Genomic DNA, 18,145 nt, shown 5'->3' with positions numbered 1-18,145 from the left:
ATCTAGATCGACGCTCAGCACAGCTGAAACTAAGGATAACAGTGGATCGGGCTGGCTATTATGACGTAGACATCCACTAAGAAAGGTATTCTGAAAATTCAAACTTTATGGGGGTAAAATAGGGGATTGAAAGTGGAATCCATGCGGACGCAGTCGCAGGAGGGAATTGAAATTTGTAGAGTCCATGCGGACTCGCAGGAATAAGCTAGTTTTCATATATTAAAAAAGTATAAACGTGAATAGGATAGGAACAAGACAAAAACGAAACCACCTTGTATCGAACCATCGCGTCGACTCGTAATGTTTAACGAATGAGTCTCCAAAGTTACCCGTGACCACTGTATCATAATCGACAATCGACAAAGACCCTGTGGTGTCGACCTTAGAGAGCATAGAGAAGGAGGACTGGTTTATTTTTTAACCGACTTCAAAAAAAGGAGGAGGTTCTCAATTCGTCGGAATCTTTTTTTTATTTTTTTTTATTTTTTTATTTTTTATGTATGTTCCCCGATTACTCAAAAACGCCTGGACCGATTTTGAAAATTCTTTTTTTGTTTGAAAGGGTATACTTCAAAATTGGTCCCATTTCAATTTGGTGAAGATCTGATGAACATCTTCGAAGATAGATACTGGAACTCCTCAACGGATAAGAGTAAATTGCTCGCGATCAGTGTAATAGCTTAGTAAACAGTAGATTTTTAACCAGTCATAGCATAATTCCATGGGGCCACTAAAAATTGTGAATAAAAATTTTTTACAAAAAAAATAAAAACCGACTTCGTTACATAAACACTAAAAATTGAAAAATAATTTAATTTATTACCGAATATATTATGTATACAAGAGTTAATATAGTTCCATAATAATATTTTTTGGGGTCGGTGCCAATGAGGTGCCATTGTGGAGTCCCATAAAAAATATGAAGTCTAGACGATTCGCGCAGCTAAAGCTAATTGGCACCGGCACCAAAAGTATTATTATGGAACTATATTAACTCTTGTATACATAATATATTCGGTAATAAATTAAATTATTTTTCAATTTTTAGTGTTTATGTAACGAAGTCGGTTTTTATTTTTTTTGTAAAAATTTTTTTGGATTCTAGAATCTAGGGCATTGATTTGATTTTTCTCGTGATTTTTCTATTAAGTCAAAATCAAAGTACTCTGTGGTCAAAATGTCGTCCTACGCCTTTCAGGCCTTAAAGGACTGTTATCCAGGGCCGTAAAATATATTAAAAAAAAAAAAACCTACGCCTTTCTGCAGTTTTCAGTTTTGTTTATCGTGGTTTTTAAAAAGTTGAAATGAAAATTAGTGGGCGTGAAGTTAAAATATGTAGGTAAGTATCTCGAGGTGATCATGAGTGGTAAAAATGGTTTGGTCTCACTTTTTGTGTATAAAAAAGTTGAATAGATTTTCACATTATTTTCGAGTAATCGATTGTATCAAACATTGTGTCTACGTAGCAATCATCTCGATAAAATTGTTTTCTGACGCTGCACGTGTAAATTCCATGTCAATGGCCCTAAAATGCAGGCGGCATTGTACAGCCGCAGTGCATTTTATACATTGATGATCTTATGGCCCTTCTAAATGTAGGTCGCCTATTGTGAGTAAGTGCATATTTCCGCAAAAGGATAATTCTAGCTCCAACCTGGAGTAACATTGAAGCGTAACGTTGTAATTAATTATTGGCAAATTTATGCATCCCTGTAAATTTATGGTGTTTTTGCTGCAAGTGTGATTTTAGCTGTCAAACTTTATGTGGGCAGGTTTCTTGTATTTCTGGATAATACTAAAGTAGTTCTTTTATTAAGCTGTTTGTACTTAAAAAACCAGGGTTTACATGGAATATTTTTCCATCTTTCCTTCAAAAGTCTACAAAAACATGACTTATACGGGCCTTTCTCTACTAACTGGAAACTTGTTTATTGACAGTTGTCCCAACCCTATTTTTCTAGAAAATTAAAAAAAAAATATGTTAAGTCGATAGATAGTTATAATATAAATACATATAAACAAGAAACCATTGTAATTTTTCCTTATTTTTCGAATTATAGGCAATTTTGTAAAAAATGCGGCAGAGGACTGTTTCGCCACCCAGAGGACTGTTTTTTCCACCCCAGAGAACAGTTTATGTCAATGTTAGGCTGCCAGTCCACCAGAGCGGAGCGAGGCAGCGGAGCCGAGAAACGGACTAATGCGGAGTGGAGTTGCGTACTGTGACTGTCCACCGGAGCGGAGCGAGGCTGCGGAGCGGAGTGAGGAAGTAATGCGGAGCGGAGTTGCTGTGTTTTTCAATATGCGGAGCTAGGCAGCAAGTACGCGACGAGTGATTTCGAGCTCCCGGCGTGGGGCGATTGGTTTAGTTCTACGCGAAATGTCAGTGATAGCAGACATGCCATCGAAAAAGTTGATACATTATTACCTTACATTGCTTGAGGAAGAAGAGTTGGAGTCAGAAGAAGCCGAAATACTTACCATATACCATTTGAACAATTCTATGAGGAAACATAGATTTTGGTTAAGAAATCATATCAAACATCGTTCATAACACAGTGAATATTTTACTTTTTTCCAAACAGCTGATGAAGAAACTTTCGAAAATTCTTATAGAGTTTCAAGATGTACTTTTTATGAACTTCACTCCCTGATTGAACCATATATTCGGAAACAAGACACAAATTACAGAAATTCAATTAGTAGCCGTGAAAGATTAGCGGTGTGTTTAAAGTAAGTACACATTTTAAATCAAAGTAACTTTTATTTTTGCATACAGTTATAGAAGCCATGTTATATTAATTTAAAAATCGTAATCTGTCTCAAAATTGACCGCATTTTCATTGGGTTCTGTTGGCTCTGCTGCAGATGTTTCAATATCCTGGGTTGTTGGAATTTGTAAAGCGCTAGGATTAATGATACTAGTGTTAATATTATCTGAAGCACTAGGAATATTGACACTAGTGTTGGTATTATCTGAAGCACTAGGAATATTAAGACTAGTGTTGATATTATCTGAAGCACTAGGAATATTGATACTAGTGTTGATATTATCTGAAGCACTAGGAGTATCGATACTAGTGTTGATGTTATCTGATGTAGGTGTTGAGCCTGTAGAATAACCATAATTATTCGGAGAATACCAACTATGTTGAAGATTACTTTCTTCAGCTGACATTACCGCATTAAAGCAGGTTTTTTTAATTTGAAGTTGAAAATAATACGGCAGCTTTTTTGTCGATGCAGCCAAATTTAAAAAAATAAGTCTATTTCATCGTATTTATCACTGGCTGACATCATGTTTTTAAGTTCTATCCGTTCTCGTTCCAACACTTCGCGGCGTTCTTGATTTTTTTTTAAATAATCTAGAATTTCATCGTTCTTTCTTTTTTTGGATGTTGATGGAAGAGATTCCGAAGCTGTTGGATTCTTAGGATCATCGGCAGAAGGAAGATTATTTGAATTTGATGGCAAAAATTGCATGATTCCCGTGAACTCTCTTCAATGGTATTTGGCGGATTTGAAGTTTCGCTTACTGAGTGGTCCAGGGGCGTAAAATTTGTTGACCGGTCTCTGTTACTCATGTAAGGCAATAAAAATGACATGGCTTTTTGATATTTCCATTCTTTTCGTTGTTTTCTAGCCTGTCCACTCCTTGTTGCATTTTGTCTTTTTAAGGCATCCCGATGGTTATCTCTCAGTTGTTTCCATCGCGACTTGGCAGTTGTAACTGAAACAATCAACAAACACAAAAATGTATTACATGGTCTATTTATGACAAAAATATTACATCACTTCCGCGAAGTACAATTAAATACGTTTTTTTTTAGGTATTTAGCAACCGGCCAGTCATTTACAACGATGGGAGAGAATTTTAGAATTGGATTGAAAAGTGTATCAAGAATTGTTGAGGAGGTTTGTGATGCTTTATGGAATATATTGCAACCTCTTGTCATGTCACAACCAACAGAAAACGACTGGAAAGAAATCGCAAAAGATTTTGATGAACTATGGCAATTTAAAAATTGTATAGGTGCTCTTGATGGCAAGCACGTATATATCAAGGCTCCCTCGAAAACCGGGTCCTCGTTTTTCAACTACAAAAAGAGATTTTCTGTAGTATTGATGTGTTTAGCTGATGCCAAAAGGAAAATCATAATGGCTGATGTGGGATCTATGGGAAGATTTTCTGATGCAGGAATTTTTGATAACAGCATTTTCGGAAAGAGTCTAAAAGAAAAGAGATTGAATTTACCTCAGCCGGTACCATTTTATCAAGGTGGAGCAAAAATGCCGTTCGTATTTATAGGAGACGAAGCTTTTCCATTAATGGAAAATTTTATGAGGCCTTACCCACGTGATGGACTTAACGCAGAAAAAAAAATTTTTAATTACCGATTATCAAGAGCACGTCGTATTGTTGAGGCAACTTTCGGTGTATTGACGAGAAAGTGGTACGTGTATCATAAAGATTTTGAATGCAAAATAGAAACAGTTGACAAGGTAATAAAAGCAACATGTGTTTTGCACAATTATTTAATTCAAAGACAACCTAATTATATAAACAATATTGAAAATAACATGGAGCAATCATTATTATCAGTTGGTGATATTATAGAAACACAACATTCTAGTAACGATGGTTATCAAGTTCGTGAAATGTATTGTTCATACTTTAATAATCAGGGGAAGGTACCATGGCAAGATACTCGAATTTTGAAAAGAATCTATAATAGTCAGTGATGTGAGACAGATATAGATAATTTGGCCAGCTGCGGACATTATTTAGGTATTATTTTGTTAAATAAAAAAAAAGATATCAATATGTACCTACTAGAAGGTATTATAGAATAAAGATACATATTATTTACCATCCGATATGTTTGTTTCAATGATAATTTGGTCCCACGCAGCATCTTTTGTTTCGTTGCATTTGTAAAATTCTGAAGATGTGTTCCAAATGCACGGAAACTTTTTCACACTTTCAATAAGTTTTTCATCCATTATCTTCGGTCACATACGCACTGGTCGGAATACGGCGGCACACTGCCGGCGCAAAGTGCGCCCGCGCCCGCACTCGCTTCCCCGCTCCGCATCCCCGCACGTTTCCCCGCTCCGTTTCCCCGCTCCGCTTACCGGTTTTATATGAAATTTTAAACTAGCTCGCAAGTCCCTGTCCACTTAAGAGGAGCGGAGATTTTGTGCAATCCTATTGGTTAATATTTCTCCGTTTCTCGGCTCCGCTGCCTCGCTCCGCTCTGGTGGACTGGCAGCCTTAATATGAAGAAAAACACATTATTAATTATTAAATGTAATCAAATAAATTCTCTTCTTTATTGAATACTGTATCACATACAGAAATTAAATACTTCTAATTATCAGGAACAAATTCCGAGTTTAGCTCTCTAAGTAACGAATTAAAATAATTATAATCAAAATTAAGCTTAGGTACTAAGAATCAGCCTTGTTTACTTATCAATGCAGACTTATTTCTCAAAAACAGGTACAGGTATATTAAAATAATAAAATATTCGTTTCCCTTTTAGGGCAATGTCTGGGTTTGGCAACTTCTTTAATACTTGGTCAAAGGACACATCAGAAACATCATTTTCATCGACTCTGAATGTGTGTCCTTTGTCATCACAAATTTTTAAGAAGGTTACTGTTAGTTCGCCTTCTTCCATGTCTATCTTATTGATTACTGCAGCATAACAATATTCAGTGTTTCTTACTAGAAATTTAACCAAGACGTAATCACCGATGGTGTAATTCTGTTGGTTGATTGAACTAGGTCCAGCCAGTGCAGCGTCGTCGTCGGTCTCCATTGTGGAATCCTGTGAGTAGTCCATGTTTTCACTTGCAGAGTCTGTGTAAATATCATCTACGTTAAGTTTTGTCTTGTTTTTGTACTGTAACACTCCTAAATTGAAATGCTGGCACTCGTCTTCACAAGGGCAACTTAAACTTTTCATTATGAGTTTAGCGGCAATTGGAGCTGATTCCAGAGGACTTCTTAATATTTCAGCCTTTACTTGATGTATTTTTAGAGTGCCACTAAAGCTTTTTAAATTAACTGTTTCATTTTGAAGGTCGTCTGTCAATTCTTGGATGGCTTTATCGTTGATTGTGAACAAGGTAATTGCGGAACATCTTCGTTGAATAGCCTCTACAAATGATTCCAAGCTATCAATATCACCTCCTGTAGCGACGACGGCATCAGCGGTCCTCTTGCAGGTTGCTCCAATGCCATCAGGGGCCCCTTTGCCATGGCCACTCTCAGAATAGTTCCACGTAAACTTCTTCACATTAAAAACCTCTTGTTGAAGCCTTGATGCCAGGATGTAAAACATCGTTTTGTTTCTGTATTGAGTTACGGGTCCATCGCTGACGAAGTGGATGCTCTTTATGTTAGGTGTGAGAGTTTTAAAGATTGGCCGCAAATGTGCCCATATAGCAGCTGGTGAATGTGTGAGATTTTTGGAAACGGTACAATAAGACTTGATAGAGTTTTTGGTATACACCACCACAGTATGAAGACTTAGCTGAAGTCTCGACCCTCCAAAATGAAATGCTTGTATTTCTTGACCGTATTTGGAACAATAATTTTCTGAAAAATCCATATGTATGATAGCGTCTTCGCCAGTAAGGTTTTGTTTGTATTTCTTGATAGCATTGTATTGATGGGTAATGTTTCTCTCGTGTTGATAATAGGCTTGCAAATCCTCGTGCAGCTCTTCTATTAGTTCTCGAGGGCGAACCGTGAACGTTTTCTTTAGGTATTTGGTAACTGTTCGAGCATTCTTGGTCTTGGGGTCGTTGTAAGTTTGTTTCTCGGATATCCATTTTTTAAATTCAATAGGCTTGCTGTCATCAAACTCCCTGTAGTCAGGATTCTTGTCGATACAGCGTTGGCAGGTTCGTGACAAACATAGCTCGTTATAGCGATTACAACATGTTTTTTCAAGCAGTGCAGTGTGACTATTGTAAGTCAAAATTCTTCGCCTGTGCAATGCTGTCAGTTTCAGATCGATGTTCGCGTGCTTTATGCAGAGGCACGTGTCACGTTCGTTTACATTTGGTGTTATGACCCAGAAAGGACGTAGACGACAAAACGTTGTGTAGCTTATTTTAAAATGTTCAGCTTGAAACTTCTTGTATAAATTTGCGATGCTATCCGATAGATATCTTTTCTGTTTTTTAACCCCTTTTCTGGTCAGGCATTCTCGTTTTCCTGCGCCAAGTCTGCTGTTGTCATCATTTTCATAGAAGGTTTGTACAGTATTTATGCAATCAGATGAAATTTTGTCTTTACGAGTCCGAAGCTTGGGTACTGAAACTGATTGACGCGCTGACTTCTGAATTGTTTTATAAGATATAGCACTATCTTTGCTTCGCCATAACTTGTACTTGTGTATTAGTTGACCGGACACGACTTTTCCGAATATTTGTTTTTCTTTGCAGTTTTTTAAATTAGCGTAGTTTTCTCTCAGCTGTGCATTCAACACTTCACCGAATAGCGCCTTTTTGACTAGTTCTCTGCGAGTTTCTGGCGAATCACACATTTTGGTAAGTTTAGTGTTAGGTGTGTCTACATTTTCCTTTGTCTTAGCTTTTTCCAAACGTTCTAATCTCTTCCTATACTTCTCTGATTTTTTTTTGTAATACTCGATCTTTTTGTCTTTATCCTTTATAATTTTGTCACGTTTCTTTCTAGCATTACGCTTTCTCGCATTACTTGCATCACTTCGTGGAATGGTCATAGTTAGTATTGATGGAGAGACAGAACTTTGAGGAGGTGAACCCTCGGATTCGGGGGTATTTTGTCGTACAAAATTGTTTGTAATTTCTTTCAAAGCTTTTTTTTTTGCGCGATAGGTAGCACAGTGCTTTCTCCATTCTTTAGTCACAGCTTTGTGTTCACGTCGACTCATATCTTTAACTGGCTTTCTTGTACCTTTGTCCTTCTTTCTCTGGTAGTTTCGTCGTTCTTTTTCCTTCAATTGCTCTCTTTTTACAGGGTCATTTTTTAGCCGTTGATATCTTAATCTTTCTGCAATTCGTTTCTGCTCTTTTATTTCTTCTTTGGTTTTAGGTTTCTTCTTTGGTGGCATTGCGGCAATACTAAAACAATAAAACATACTTTCAATATTTAAAAAAAAACGTACAGGTTTAAAAACACGTATGTTACGTTAACTTTACGTTACTAATTACTATTATTTTATATTCCAAAATCCATAATAATAGAAAACAAAAGACCTGAATTAGCGTGACAATATTGGTAAGAAAGAAAGAGGCTATCGACAAGCAGTAGGTTAGCGCAGACTATAAAGAATATTAATAATAAACACGGACGTCAAATAAAACAGTCCTCTGTCACATTGAACAGTCCTCTGTGTTATAAATTTCCAGAAGACTGTTGCACAGAGGACTGTTATTTTTACGTAAAAAATGTCATACCACGTATCAGTTTAAATATTACTTCATAACACAGAAACAGCTATAAATTATCACACTGAGCAATTATTTTGTTAAATAAATATAATTACAACACATAAAACACCGTAAAATAGACTTACCAGAGGAATGTTCACTCGACACTACAGAAACGTGGCCCCCACACAGACGCGGAGTTGTCACTGCGCAAAATGGCGGCGACTTGTTTAGCATGGCGACCGAGCAAACTTCACACTGTTAACGTTCGGTTTCAAGGGAAATGTAACCACAATAGTGTTTAATATTTTTGTGGCGCGATATATTCAAATTGTTCAGAGGACTGTTCAAAAATGTATGGACAAAATTCGAACACTAGTTTTTAGTACTAAAAAATTATCTAAAATTATAATTGTTTTTTGTTCACATGCATTCAATATTCTTTATGTTTATAGAGTTATAAGATTTTACATTTTTAAACACAACTAATAAAAACCGAACCGAACCATACTCGATCTGGAATTAGGACATAACAGAGGACTGTTTTTAATGGCTTTTAGACCGAATTTATTAAATGATAATGATTCTAAATATTGATTAAGCTTGGCTCCTTAAATAACAGGTTATATATTGTGTGTTTTAATAAATAAAACTATGCATTAATATAGCCAAAGTAAAAAAAATGCTAGGACAATGATTTTCCTGTTAGTAGAGAAAGGCCCATACATAGTTTTAGGTATTGTCCGCCTGTTATACATATAAGCAGTCTCAAGTATACCAATAGACTGACAATATCTAAATGCTGTGCATGGTAGAAATTTAGGTAGTATGTGTGGTCAAAGTTCACCAGACACGCAGGTAGTGTAGTGGGTAGTTATAAAGTTTATTTTTTAAAGTTCTAATAAGTCTTTCAACTATAGAAGCTTTGCATATGAACTCCATAGTATGCTTTATGATGTGTTTGGGTGTTAAATAAATAATAAATAATAAATTTTTTATTCATGTAAACTTTTTACAAGTGTTTATGAATAGTCAGGTAGTTTTAATTTACCACTGTTCCATATAGCATTCTCAGTCAGATAATTAATTTTATGTTGTAGTGTGTAATGCGTTAGCCTAATATAAGGAATGTTCAACTTGATATGAATCACTTGGTTGTCCCCTTGTCCCTATGTGTCCCCTCTAATTGAACATTCTTCTAATGCTAGTTTGATGATCATAATAGTTGGAATGTGTCCGCTGGCATATGGTGTTCCACCAGAATCAGACCCGGCCGATCAGTGCCCGTATGCCGGCTGCCAAAGTTAAAGTGAAAACAAGGTAAATAAACGTGTGTCAAAGTAATATAAATCAAATCTGTATAGGTGCGGGGAATCTACAGTACAAAAGTGACCTCTGCTCCTAGGGAATAGGGTCTGCGTTTCTTGAGCTATAAGAGAAACTCCAGCTGTTCATATCATACCTTTATTCCCTAGCCAGAAAACATTACACCTTAAGAGCTAACTAGAGCTAGGAACATGTAGGACCCCATCCTAATACTGTTACATAAAATTTAATTAATAAAGATTGCTCAGCCAGCAAGCTAGGGGGTTCACGCAGCCGGGTATACCACCAGGTTCCTTGTGCAAATGGGTATTTAACCAGGAAACTAGATAACGTTGGACTGACCTGAACAGAAGTCCCTACCAGTCGTCTACAGGGGGGGTATAAATGTCGACTCTTCAGGTCATCCCACCTGTGTACATTACTTTCCAAGTTGGTTTCCTGTTGATGGCATGTGTTCCGGAACGAAGCCTGCTGCACGTGTCGTTCGAACCCGTGGCAGCTCTCGGGTGGTTTCCCGACGAACGTTGATATATTAACACGATAAAAGAGTTAGGACTTGTAGTTGCCATTGAAAAATTTGAAACTACAAGTTAAGAATGAAAACAAAAATCGAAATTTAAATTTAAGTTCAACTCAATTAAATCAAAAAAACTAACTAAGACCAAATAAAAAAAGACAATATAAAAACGAATATAAAAATATAAATATTTAACCCTGTAACAAACGAAAATTTGATATCAAAATGGCGTCTCTCGTGAACGCTATTCAATCATTTTCTTCCTAGGCCAACTTACCAAAGTTAGGAAAACAGTACTACTGTATTCCTCCCGCCTCTTCCCGAATTTGGAATTTTCTTTTTACTTCCTTTCTAATAAATGTTAATTAGGGAAGCTGAAACAAACATGAAATTTAATCCACGTGACTACATTATTGGCACGACGCCTAGACAACTTTCTTTACGAATCATTAAACACTTTGTAGTGATAGGGATGACGTTGGGGATTGGAAAAAAATAATTTTCCAATCGTTTCTTATACGATTGTGATAAAGGGTTGTTGAGTAATACATTACTATTGTTGATGACAATTATTTAGCCTTCTGTGTGATTGCTCAATTCTTTAGTCCCCAAATCTTTCTCAAATCTCGTAGATTACTAATCAACGAACATGGCTCATCGTCTCGTTGCTGTCCATAAGAGGAATAAACAATTGTGCCGCCTCAACAGAGCGCCTGTAATAGCAGCAGTGATAGGGGCCCTCTCAATCGGGGTATCAACACATGACACTCCCAAATTGACTCATGCATTGGGAGATCATATAACAAACAGGGCTGTGGTTCCATTGGGATCACCGTACCTCCGAGCAGCATTGGGGATGGGACTAGCCCAACGCATGAAGCAGCAACGGGCTAACCTGACAGCACCACAAGTAACTGCTCTTATGTATTGTGAGATGACAATGAGTTGTGTTGGAGAGGTCGGCAGTCCAGAGACTGAATTAACTCAGGCTCAAAACATTATCAAAGCCATGCTTCGAGCAACACCTCCAACTCAAGCCGATGTGAAGACAACATTTACAAAACTATGGGAAAAGATAGAACAGTATGATTCAGAATTGAACTTCGAAGTCGAAAGTATTGATGGGTTGACTGATAGATTCCCGCAAATTACAGGGCGGTTCATTAACCAGCGTAAATATTTTGCTTTAGCTTCTGGTGCGCATGCATTCGATCCCAACTGTATTCAGCCGGAAAGTTTGCGACTGGTTTGGGCTGAGCTGCAAGAGGCCGCAGGAAGTCCCGTCAACATGGAGATAACGGAGGAGAACCGAGCTGCAATGAATATTGATTATGACTCATTCGTGACGAATTGGAAACAGGCCTCATTACCGGAGTTGTGTGCTTACCATGAAGCTTTTGCTTCCGCACACCGTACCCAGATGGAGAGGCATTTGATCCATGCACTCTTCACATGCCTCGCCCACTTGTCTAAAGGCCAAAATAAGACCTCCTCTTGGGTAGAGAATCTATTCAAGCGGGTTCAAGAGAACATGGTGGGGTTACCAGACTTGGAATACGCTGTGGTCGTGGAGTTCAGCAAGATGCACGCTGGGTCGAAATTGACAAATGAAGCCATTTTTGCGGCGCTAGCAGCTTCTTTTAAATGTCTCGAAGACACCCCAGCTGCTTCATTATGCTGGATAATTGAACAAGCGGCAGCTTCTAATATCACAGGGGCCCACACAGTAGCTGACATTGTATCTAAGATGCTATATTTCCCCCTTGACAATATAACGAGGTCCACAGTACCCAAACCTCAATTTGCCTCTCTGGTCCTGTTAGCAATGCATATAATGGTGAATCGGTTCGGGAGTTTAGCAGGGCCACCAGTCCCGGTGAAAGAGTACGCGGATCTGGCTCACTTAGCTTTAGTTATATACAAGAAGGGAGCACGGCAAAATGAACGAAACACGCTTACGGAGTATGCAGGTGAATATTCAATTTCAATTTCAATTTTCATTTATTGCATTTCCATAACTCAACATCTCAGAAATAATAAGATGGACCTTGACAATATGGCGCGCGTCATATATATAAAAAAAACTGTCACGTTTATAGGTGACAGGTAGATAGAAATCAAAGATAGATATGGTTTAATACATATATTTAAGTTAATAATTAATTTATAATACAATTAGGATTGTGACTTATTGTGGAATGTAAAAATAATAATTTGCTCAGCCGGGAGCGGTCGTAGGTACGCGCTACAATTCACAGGTTCTAGATTACTAATGAAAACGCTAAATGAGAATCGCACACGCAATACAATACGCAACCGTCCGTACGGAGGACACTGGCCTGTTTCGATGATCGCCTGGTGGCTGGCCGAAGGCACGGGGGAAGCTATGTGGTGCACGGGCGGCGCGTCACTCAGCGCGGCCTCTTCACGACGACACGTAAGGTGCTCGGCGTGCAGGATAGGACGGCTTCCGGAGATAGCCTGTGGTAGTACTTGGGTAGATCAGCACGAAGTATGTAGGTACACCGCCGATGTAGGGGTAGAATTCAAACAGGAACTAGAACCCTGGAATCGAGACAAGTAAAGCTGAGGATATGCCCACTTTTCCCGCTTCCAGAACCCTTCACTGACGCCAGCCACACCTTGGCTATCAGGCCGCGTCGAGTGAAGTGTTGTGGATCCGGGTTTACAGTTTATGTTAGTAATTATTTCTAGCTGCTAGGGTTAGATCAAAATTAATTACACGAACTAACAATTAACCTAAATTAGAATTAATCACAGGAACCAAAATAAATAGCCTAAAGTAAAATTAACTTCACAGTTACCAACCTTTAGAGGGCGGCAAACACTCACAATTTGACACTTTTTATAAAATAGTAATTAAACTATACACGAAGCACACTCGCATAGTGACTGCTAGGGTTGTGAGCTGATAATGTGTCAAGGATGGAAGAAATCGCCTATTTATTTGAAATCGGCCGGAAGTCTTGAACCTTCGAGATTTGACTCGAAGCCGGATCTGTTTTATGTTTTTCAAGGAATTTTCTAGAATAGGAAACTATTCTTCGTTGGGTGTCGCTAGTATCTATGCGTGAGTGATCATTTTACGTTAGTTACTAGCTAATTAGGCCATTCGACTATAGATGTCGCCGAAGTTCTAGATTTTCGCTATCGGATGCTAGGTGGTGCTGCGTTTTGACCTAGTAGTGTCTTACGCGGTAGCTAGATGTCGTTCCGTTCATAAGGACGTTTTTAAGAAAAAATTATGAAGCTATATTTTTATAATTCTAATTTAGTGATTAGATTTACGAATCACTACATATTCCTCGTTGGGGTGACAATGACATTGGACAACCTTATGAGGCTCCTATTTTTGCATTAATTTAGCGAAACATAACTTTTTGGAAAATTTGCCAAATGCAAAACCAAACCATCACTCCACCATGACCTTTTAGGAAGCAAAAGCCAGTTTTTTCTCTGACAGTCATTCACGAGTTGCCAATCATTAAAAAAAACGCCTTAATTCCCCAGAGACTATAAATTGTTTTTTTTTACTAGGCTTCACGGGAAAAAGGAAAAAATGTTTATTATTAAATGAACCGAAACGAATTAACGATAAATTGGATATTTCCCTATTAAACCAATATTATATATGTCGGAGAAGTCTTAAGAGGATGGCCGATAATTATTATTGATCTGTAGCCGACATCAGAATGTAGTAATTAATAAGTAGGTACTTTAATCCATGTTCTTTACAAATAGTTCTCAGTACTTCAAACAACTTATCGGATCAGTCAGGATACTTTCCCTAAATTAATTAGGCCACTTGTATCTGAACTATATATTCTTTTGTTATCAAATGACATGAGCTACCTTCAATTACAATCACTATAATACTCACCTATCACACGTGAAAACCACTAGCGTAACGTAACTTAGGTAAACCTAACCTAACCCTACCTAGGTCGCCTCCCATCACCCCTCTCAGCGACCCCTCACCTCACTCTAACCTAATCTCAATATCATTATCATCATCATCGCATCATCATCATCATCATCGCATCATGTGATTAGGGCACAATTGCTATTGCAACCTCTCAATCAAATCACTAGCCATTTCTTTATCTGAAATCTAAAGACAATCTACCACTGGTTCGGAATGCCACAGCCTACTACTGCGAGAAGAGCCAGCAAGAAACTCGCGTGACGACTAACTCAATCACTAATCACAACATAATGAACACTCTTTAAAGAATCATCACTCTTGATCTAAATCTGTTCGTATTATTAGCCAAGGTCAGTCACTAAACACAATCTGATAACTCAGTCATCATTTTAACTCACGAATTACTCTATTATTAAACAGTAATCGATACTCCATATTCGTTAAACACTTATCACGAGAATATTATTAATAGTGCTTTGCAGACAAAGTCACCGGATGGCACTAGATGTTAAGATTTAACACAATGTACATTAGCATCGAATAATTACTGTTCTAACTATATCACAATCACCGAATTAAATATCACGATTAAGAAACTACCTACCTATCTCAAATAATAATAATTAGCTAAGCTATAATCTGATACTTAATTAATTTAACGCGGACTATACCATAAATTCAACCAATCAGAACTATTGTAATAATTCTATTGCTATTGTAATAACGACAGGGGCTCGATTTTGTTAATTAATGTCCGCTACAATGTTACGATCTCAATCACTTCTGATTGGTTGAGGCGTGCTTACTGTTGCCTATAATGCATTTGCATTGTTGCAACAAGAATACCAAAAATTCAGCCAATCACAACAATTATTGCGATTGTAATAAGGATTGATGCATGAAAGTAATAATCGGAAGTCGAAGCAAGACGTCATCATAATCGACCTAAGCTTATCGATTCCTTGATTCGCGTCACTACATGTTTTGCTAATGTCAGGAAAATGAACAAAACAACTACTTTTATTTCGGTCAGTTTCTAATTATACGGCTGTTTTTTTATTTCGTAACATTTTAAATGTTTTTTAAAATTAAAAACAGGAATTACTAATTTCACCATTTCGGTGTACAGCTATATCTATAGCGATACCAGTGGTGGGCAGTCTCCTTTTGGACATCAATCTTTTTTGCAGGTGCTAATTCACGACCCAAAGGTTTTTCCATGAGTAAAGTATATTATATTCAGCTGGTGTTGGTTTCGCTTCCACTCTCGCTCAATGAACGACGATGCAAAGAATAAACAACAGAGTCTGAAACTTCAAATTTAATTGAATGCATGTTTCATCAAGAATCCTGCAACAAGACTGAGATGAATAGTAACCGACTGCCTCCAGGGTGAATGGAAGGAATTTTTTAGTTTCTTAAACTTTCTTTGATTTCCGAAATCGTTTAGTGTAGACTTCATTTGCCTCTCATAAAACTGGAGTTTATTTTCCATTGAATGTAGTTGAAGGTTCTTGATTAATAATTTATATTAATAATTTTCCTTTGGGTAGTTCTATTAATTTTGTTTGACATTACTGCTAGACTGTCTTCTTATATTCTGATGTCGTGTATGTGCCATGGAATTTTTACTATAGACTACTGTGGTTATACTGTGGTATACTATGGTGGTATACTTTCTGATGCCATGCACGTGTCACTCAAACTTGACGTCGTGCTGTAGGAAGTCCGTAACGGCGAGTTCGTTTTCTGTATAATGTGCTTTTGATATTTGAAAACTTTGGATTTTCAGATATAATATCTAAACCGGAGTCTTTAAAATTCTCCGCCATTAAGTTAGAGTCACAATAGGGCTACTTCTACAGGTATTTATTCTGAGTTGTAGCTAAGTCCTTGTTCAACACTTATGCGGGATTTTTCATCAATGTCAAGTTTTCGCTAATTTGTTTTTATTTCTATAATCAGACACTACATTATGCACCGATTTCGCATCACTTCTTCGTCTTCCCGTGGTGATTCTTTTTCTCTCATTTCAAGTAATTGATTTTCAAATCGGAATCCCAGATAACACTTTTGATCCAAGAAATCACGTATATTTTGCGTGAACAATATTAACCTTAGCTGTACGTAAAGTAAATTTGCCGACAAGCATATCTATAAGGTTAATTAATTAGTCTGCATCGTTTGATTCAAACATTTTATGGACTTGTTTATTTCAATTAATAGTGGATACAAAAATGAAGTGTATGCATAGTTCATCTCGTTCGCATACATATAGTGCAATAATTCTTCCGTGTGACAACTTTCATGCACCTTAGCTATGGGAAAATGTGTTTTTAGCTAATAACTATTAAAAAAGTCGTTCACCTTTATTTTGTAGATGCTTCTTTGAAATCCCTTAGTGATAAGCTTATCTGTTTGTTTAATTTTCATTTTCTTAGTTCCGGGTTTTATTCCCCTGTTCTTGGCCTGGTTTCCAGTTACTTCTCTTGTGACGAGGTCTGATTTTGAAATAGGCATTCCTGATTCAACATTCAAGTTCTTCCCTCTTTTCATTTCGTTACGTTTTCTACTATCCTTTAAAAACCTAGTAACTCATTGTCAACAGAGTATAAATTATTGATGATAAATTCGTTAATAACCTAAGAAGAGGCGGGAAGTGATATATACAGGGTTACAGGAAAACAGGACACGATCCCGTTAGGGGGTTATAGTACAGGACATTAGCTATCAAACGACCCCTAAAGTGCTTATGCGAAAGTGTATCGTTTTCGAGTTGTTCATTTTTTTATTTTTTTCTTGATAAAGGGGTGTTTGTCACTTTGAAAATTAATAAAAAAAAAGGAACTATGTATTTCATCAGATTTTTTTTTATTTCTTTCTAGTACATATCCTTGTTAATAACAAACAGTTATAAAACAAGAAAAATCTTCAAGGATTTTAAAATTACAGCCCAAAAACTGAGCATTTTTTCGATTTTTAAATTTAATTCTTTGAATAACTTGCAAATTTTCTGTAAAAATTACTATGGCACTTATCCTGCGGGTTATTTTAAAAACATCTACGTTTCGTTAGCTATCTATTGGTACACAATAATTACAAAAAAAAAAACATAAAATCAAGAAAAAATTACACAACAAAGAGACCAGGTAGAAAATTCTAGCAAATGCTATTGCCAAAGAATTAAATAAAAATGAATGCAAAAATGAGTTTAATGCAAAATCGCTGAAGATTATTTTTCAATGAGGTCAAAAGGTAATATAAAATCAGTCAAGTGCGAGTCGGGCTCGCACACGAAGGGTTCCGTACCATCATACAAGAAATTACAAAATGGCCGCCATAAAAATTAAAAAAAAATTAAAAAGTGATATTTTTAGTATTTGTTGTTATAGCAGCCATAAAAATACACATTTTGTGAAAATTTCATGTTCGTTCGTCCGTCCGCCCGTCTGTCCGGCCGTCCGTTTGTCTGTCAGTGGACTGTATCTCATGAACCCTAATAGGTAGAGACTTGAAATTTTTACAGAATGTGTATTTTTATAGCCGCTATAACAACAAATACCAAAAATTACAAAATGGCCGCCACAAAAATTAAAAAAAATTATAAGTGTTATTTCTTGTACGATGGTTCGGAACCCTTTGTGTGCGAGCCCAACTCGCACTTGACTGATTTTATATTACCTTTTGACCTCATTAAAAAATAATCTGTAACGATTTTGCATTAAACTCGTTTTTACATTGATTCTGATTTAATTCTTTGGGCCAATGCATTTGTTAGACTTTTACCTGGTCTCTTTGTTGTGTAACTTTTTTCTTGATTTTATGATTTTTTTTGTAATTATTTTGTCACCAATGGATAGCTAACAAAACGTAGATGTTTTAAAATAATCTGCAGGATAAGTACCATAGTAAATTTTTACAGAAAA

The 18,145-nt window shown here is 36.8% G+C and overlaps 2 protein-coding genes, 1 long non-coding RNA gene and 1 pseudogene across 3 annotated transcripts in view; 2 read left to right on the top strand and 2 right to left on the bottom strand.

Annotated features, from left to right (window-relative positions):
• The window catches only part of LOC138404205 (uncharacterized), a 162,193-nt gene that overhangs the window by 30,726 nt on the left and 113,322 nt on the right, over window positions 1-18,145 (bottom strand). The window lies entirely within an intron of this gene.
• LOC138404113 (uncharacterized) lies at window positions 1,294-16,070 on the top strand. The gene is made up of 3 exons (XM_069507344.1): window positions 1,294-1,339; window positions 9,656-12,243; window positions 16,012-16,070. Exons 2-3 carry the CDS (start codon window positions 10,923-10,925, stop codon window positions 16,068-16,070), a joined length of 1,380 nt encoding a protein of 459 aa, XP_069363445.1. The 5' UTR covers window positions 1,294-1,339; window positions 9,656-10,922.
• Window positions 2,158-4,878, top strand: LOC117994197 (uncharacterized; annotated as a pseudogene).
• Window positions 2,732-5,273, bottom strand: LOC117994196 (uncharacterized). Its single transcript, XM_034982082.2, is given in 4 exon segments — window positions 2,732-3,255; window positions 3,258-3,476; window positions 3,479-3,730; window positions 4,872-5,273. Coding segments are annotated over 4 exon segments (1,056 nt in total). The 5' UTR covers window positions 5,005-5,273; the 3' UTR covers window positions 2,732-2,803.

This window comes from Maniola hyperantus, chromosome 26 (assembly GCF_902806685.2).
Source record: "Maniola hyperantus chromosome 26, iAphHyp1.2, whole genome shotgun sequence".
NCBI lineage: Eukaryota > Metazoa > Arthropoda > Insecta > Lepidoptera > Nymphalidae > Maniola > Maniola hyperantus.
This window is presented reverse-complemented; position numbering and strand designations above follow the sequence as displayed.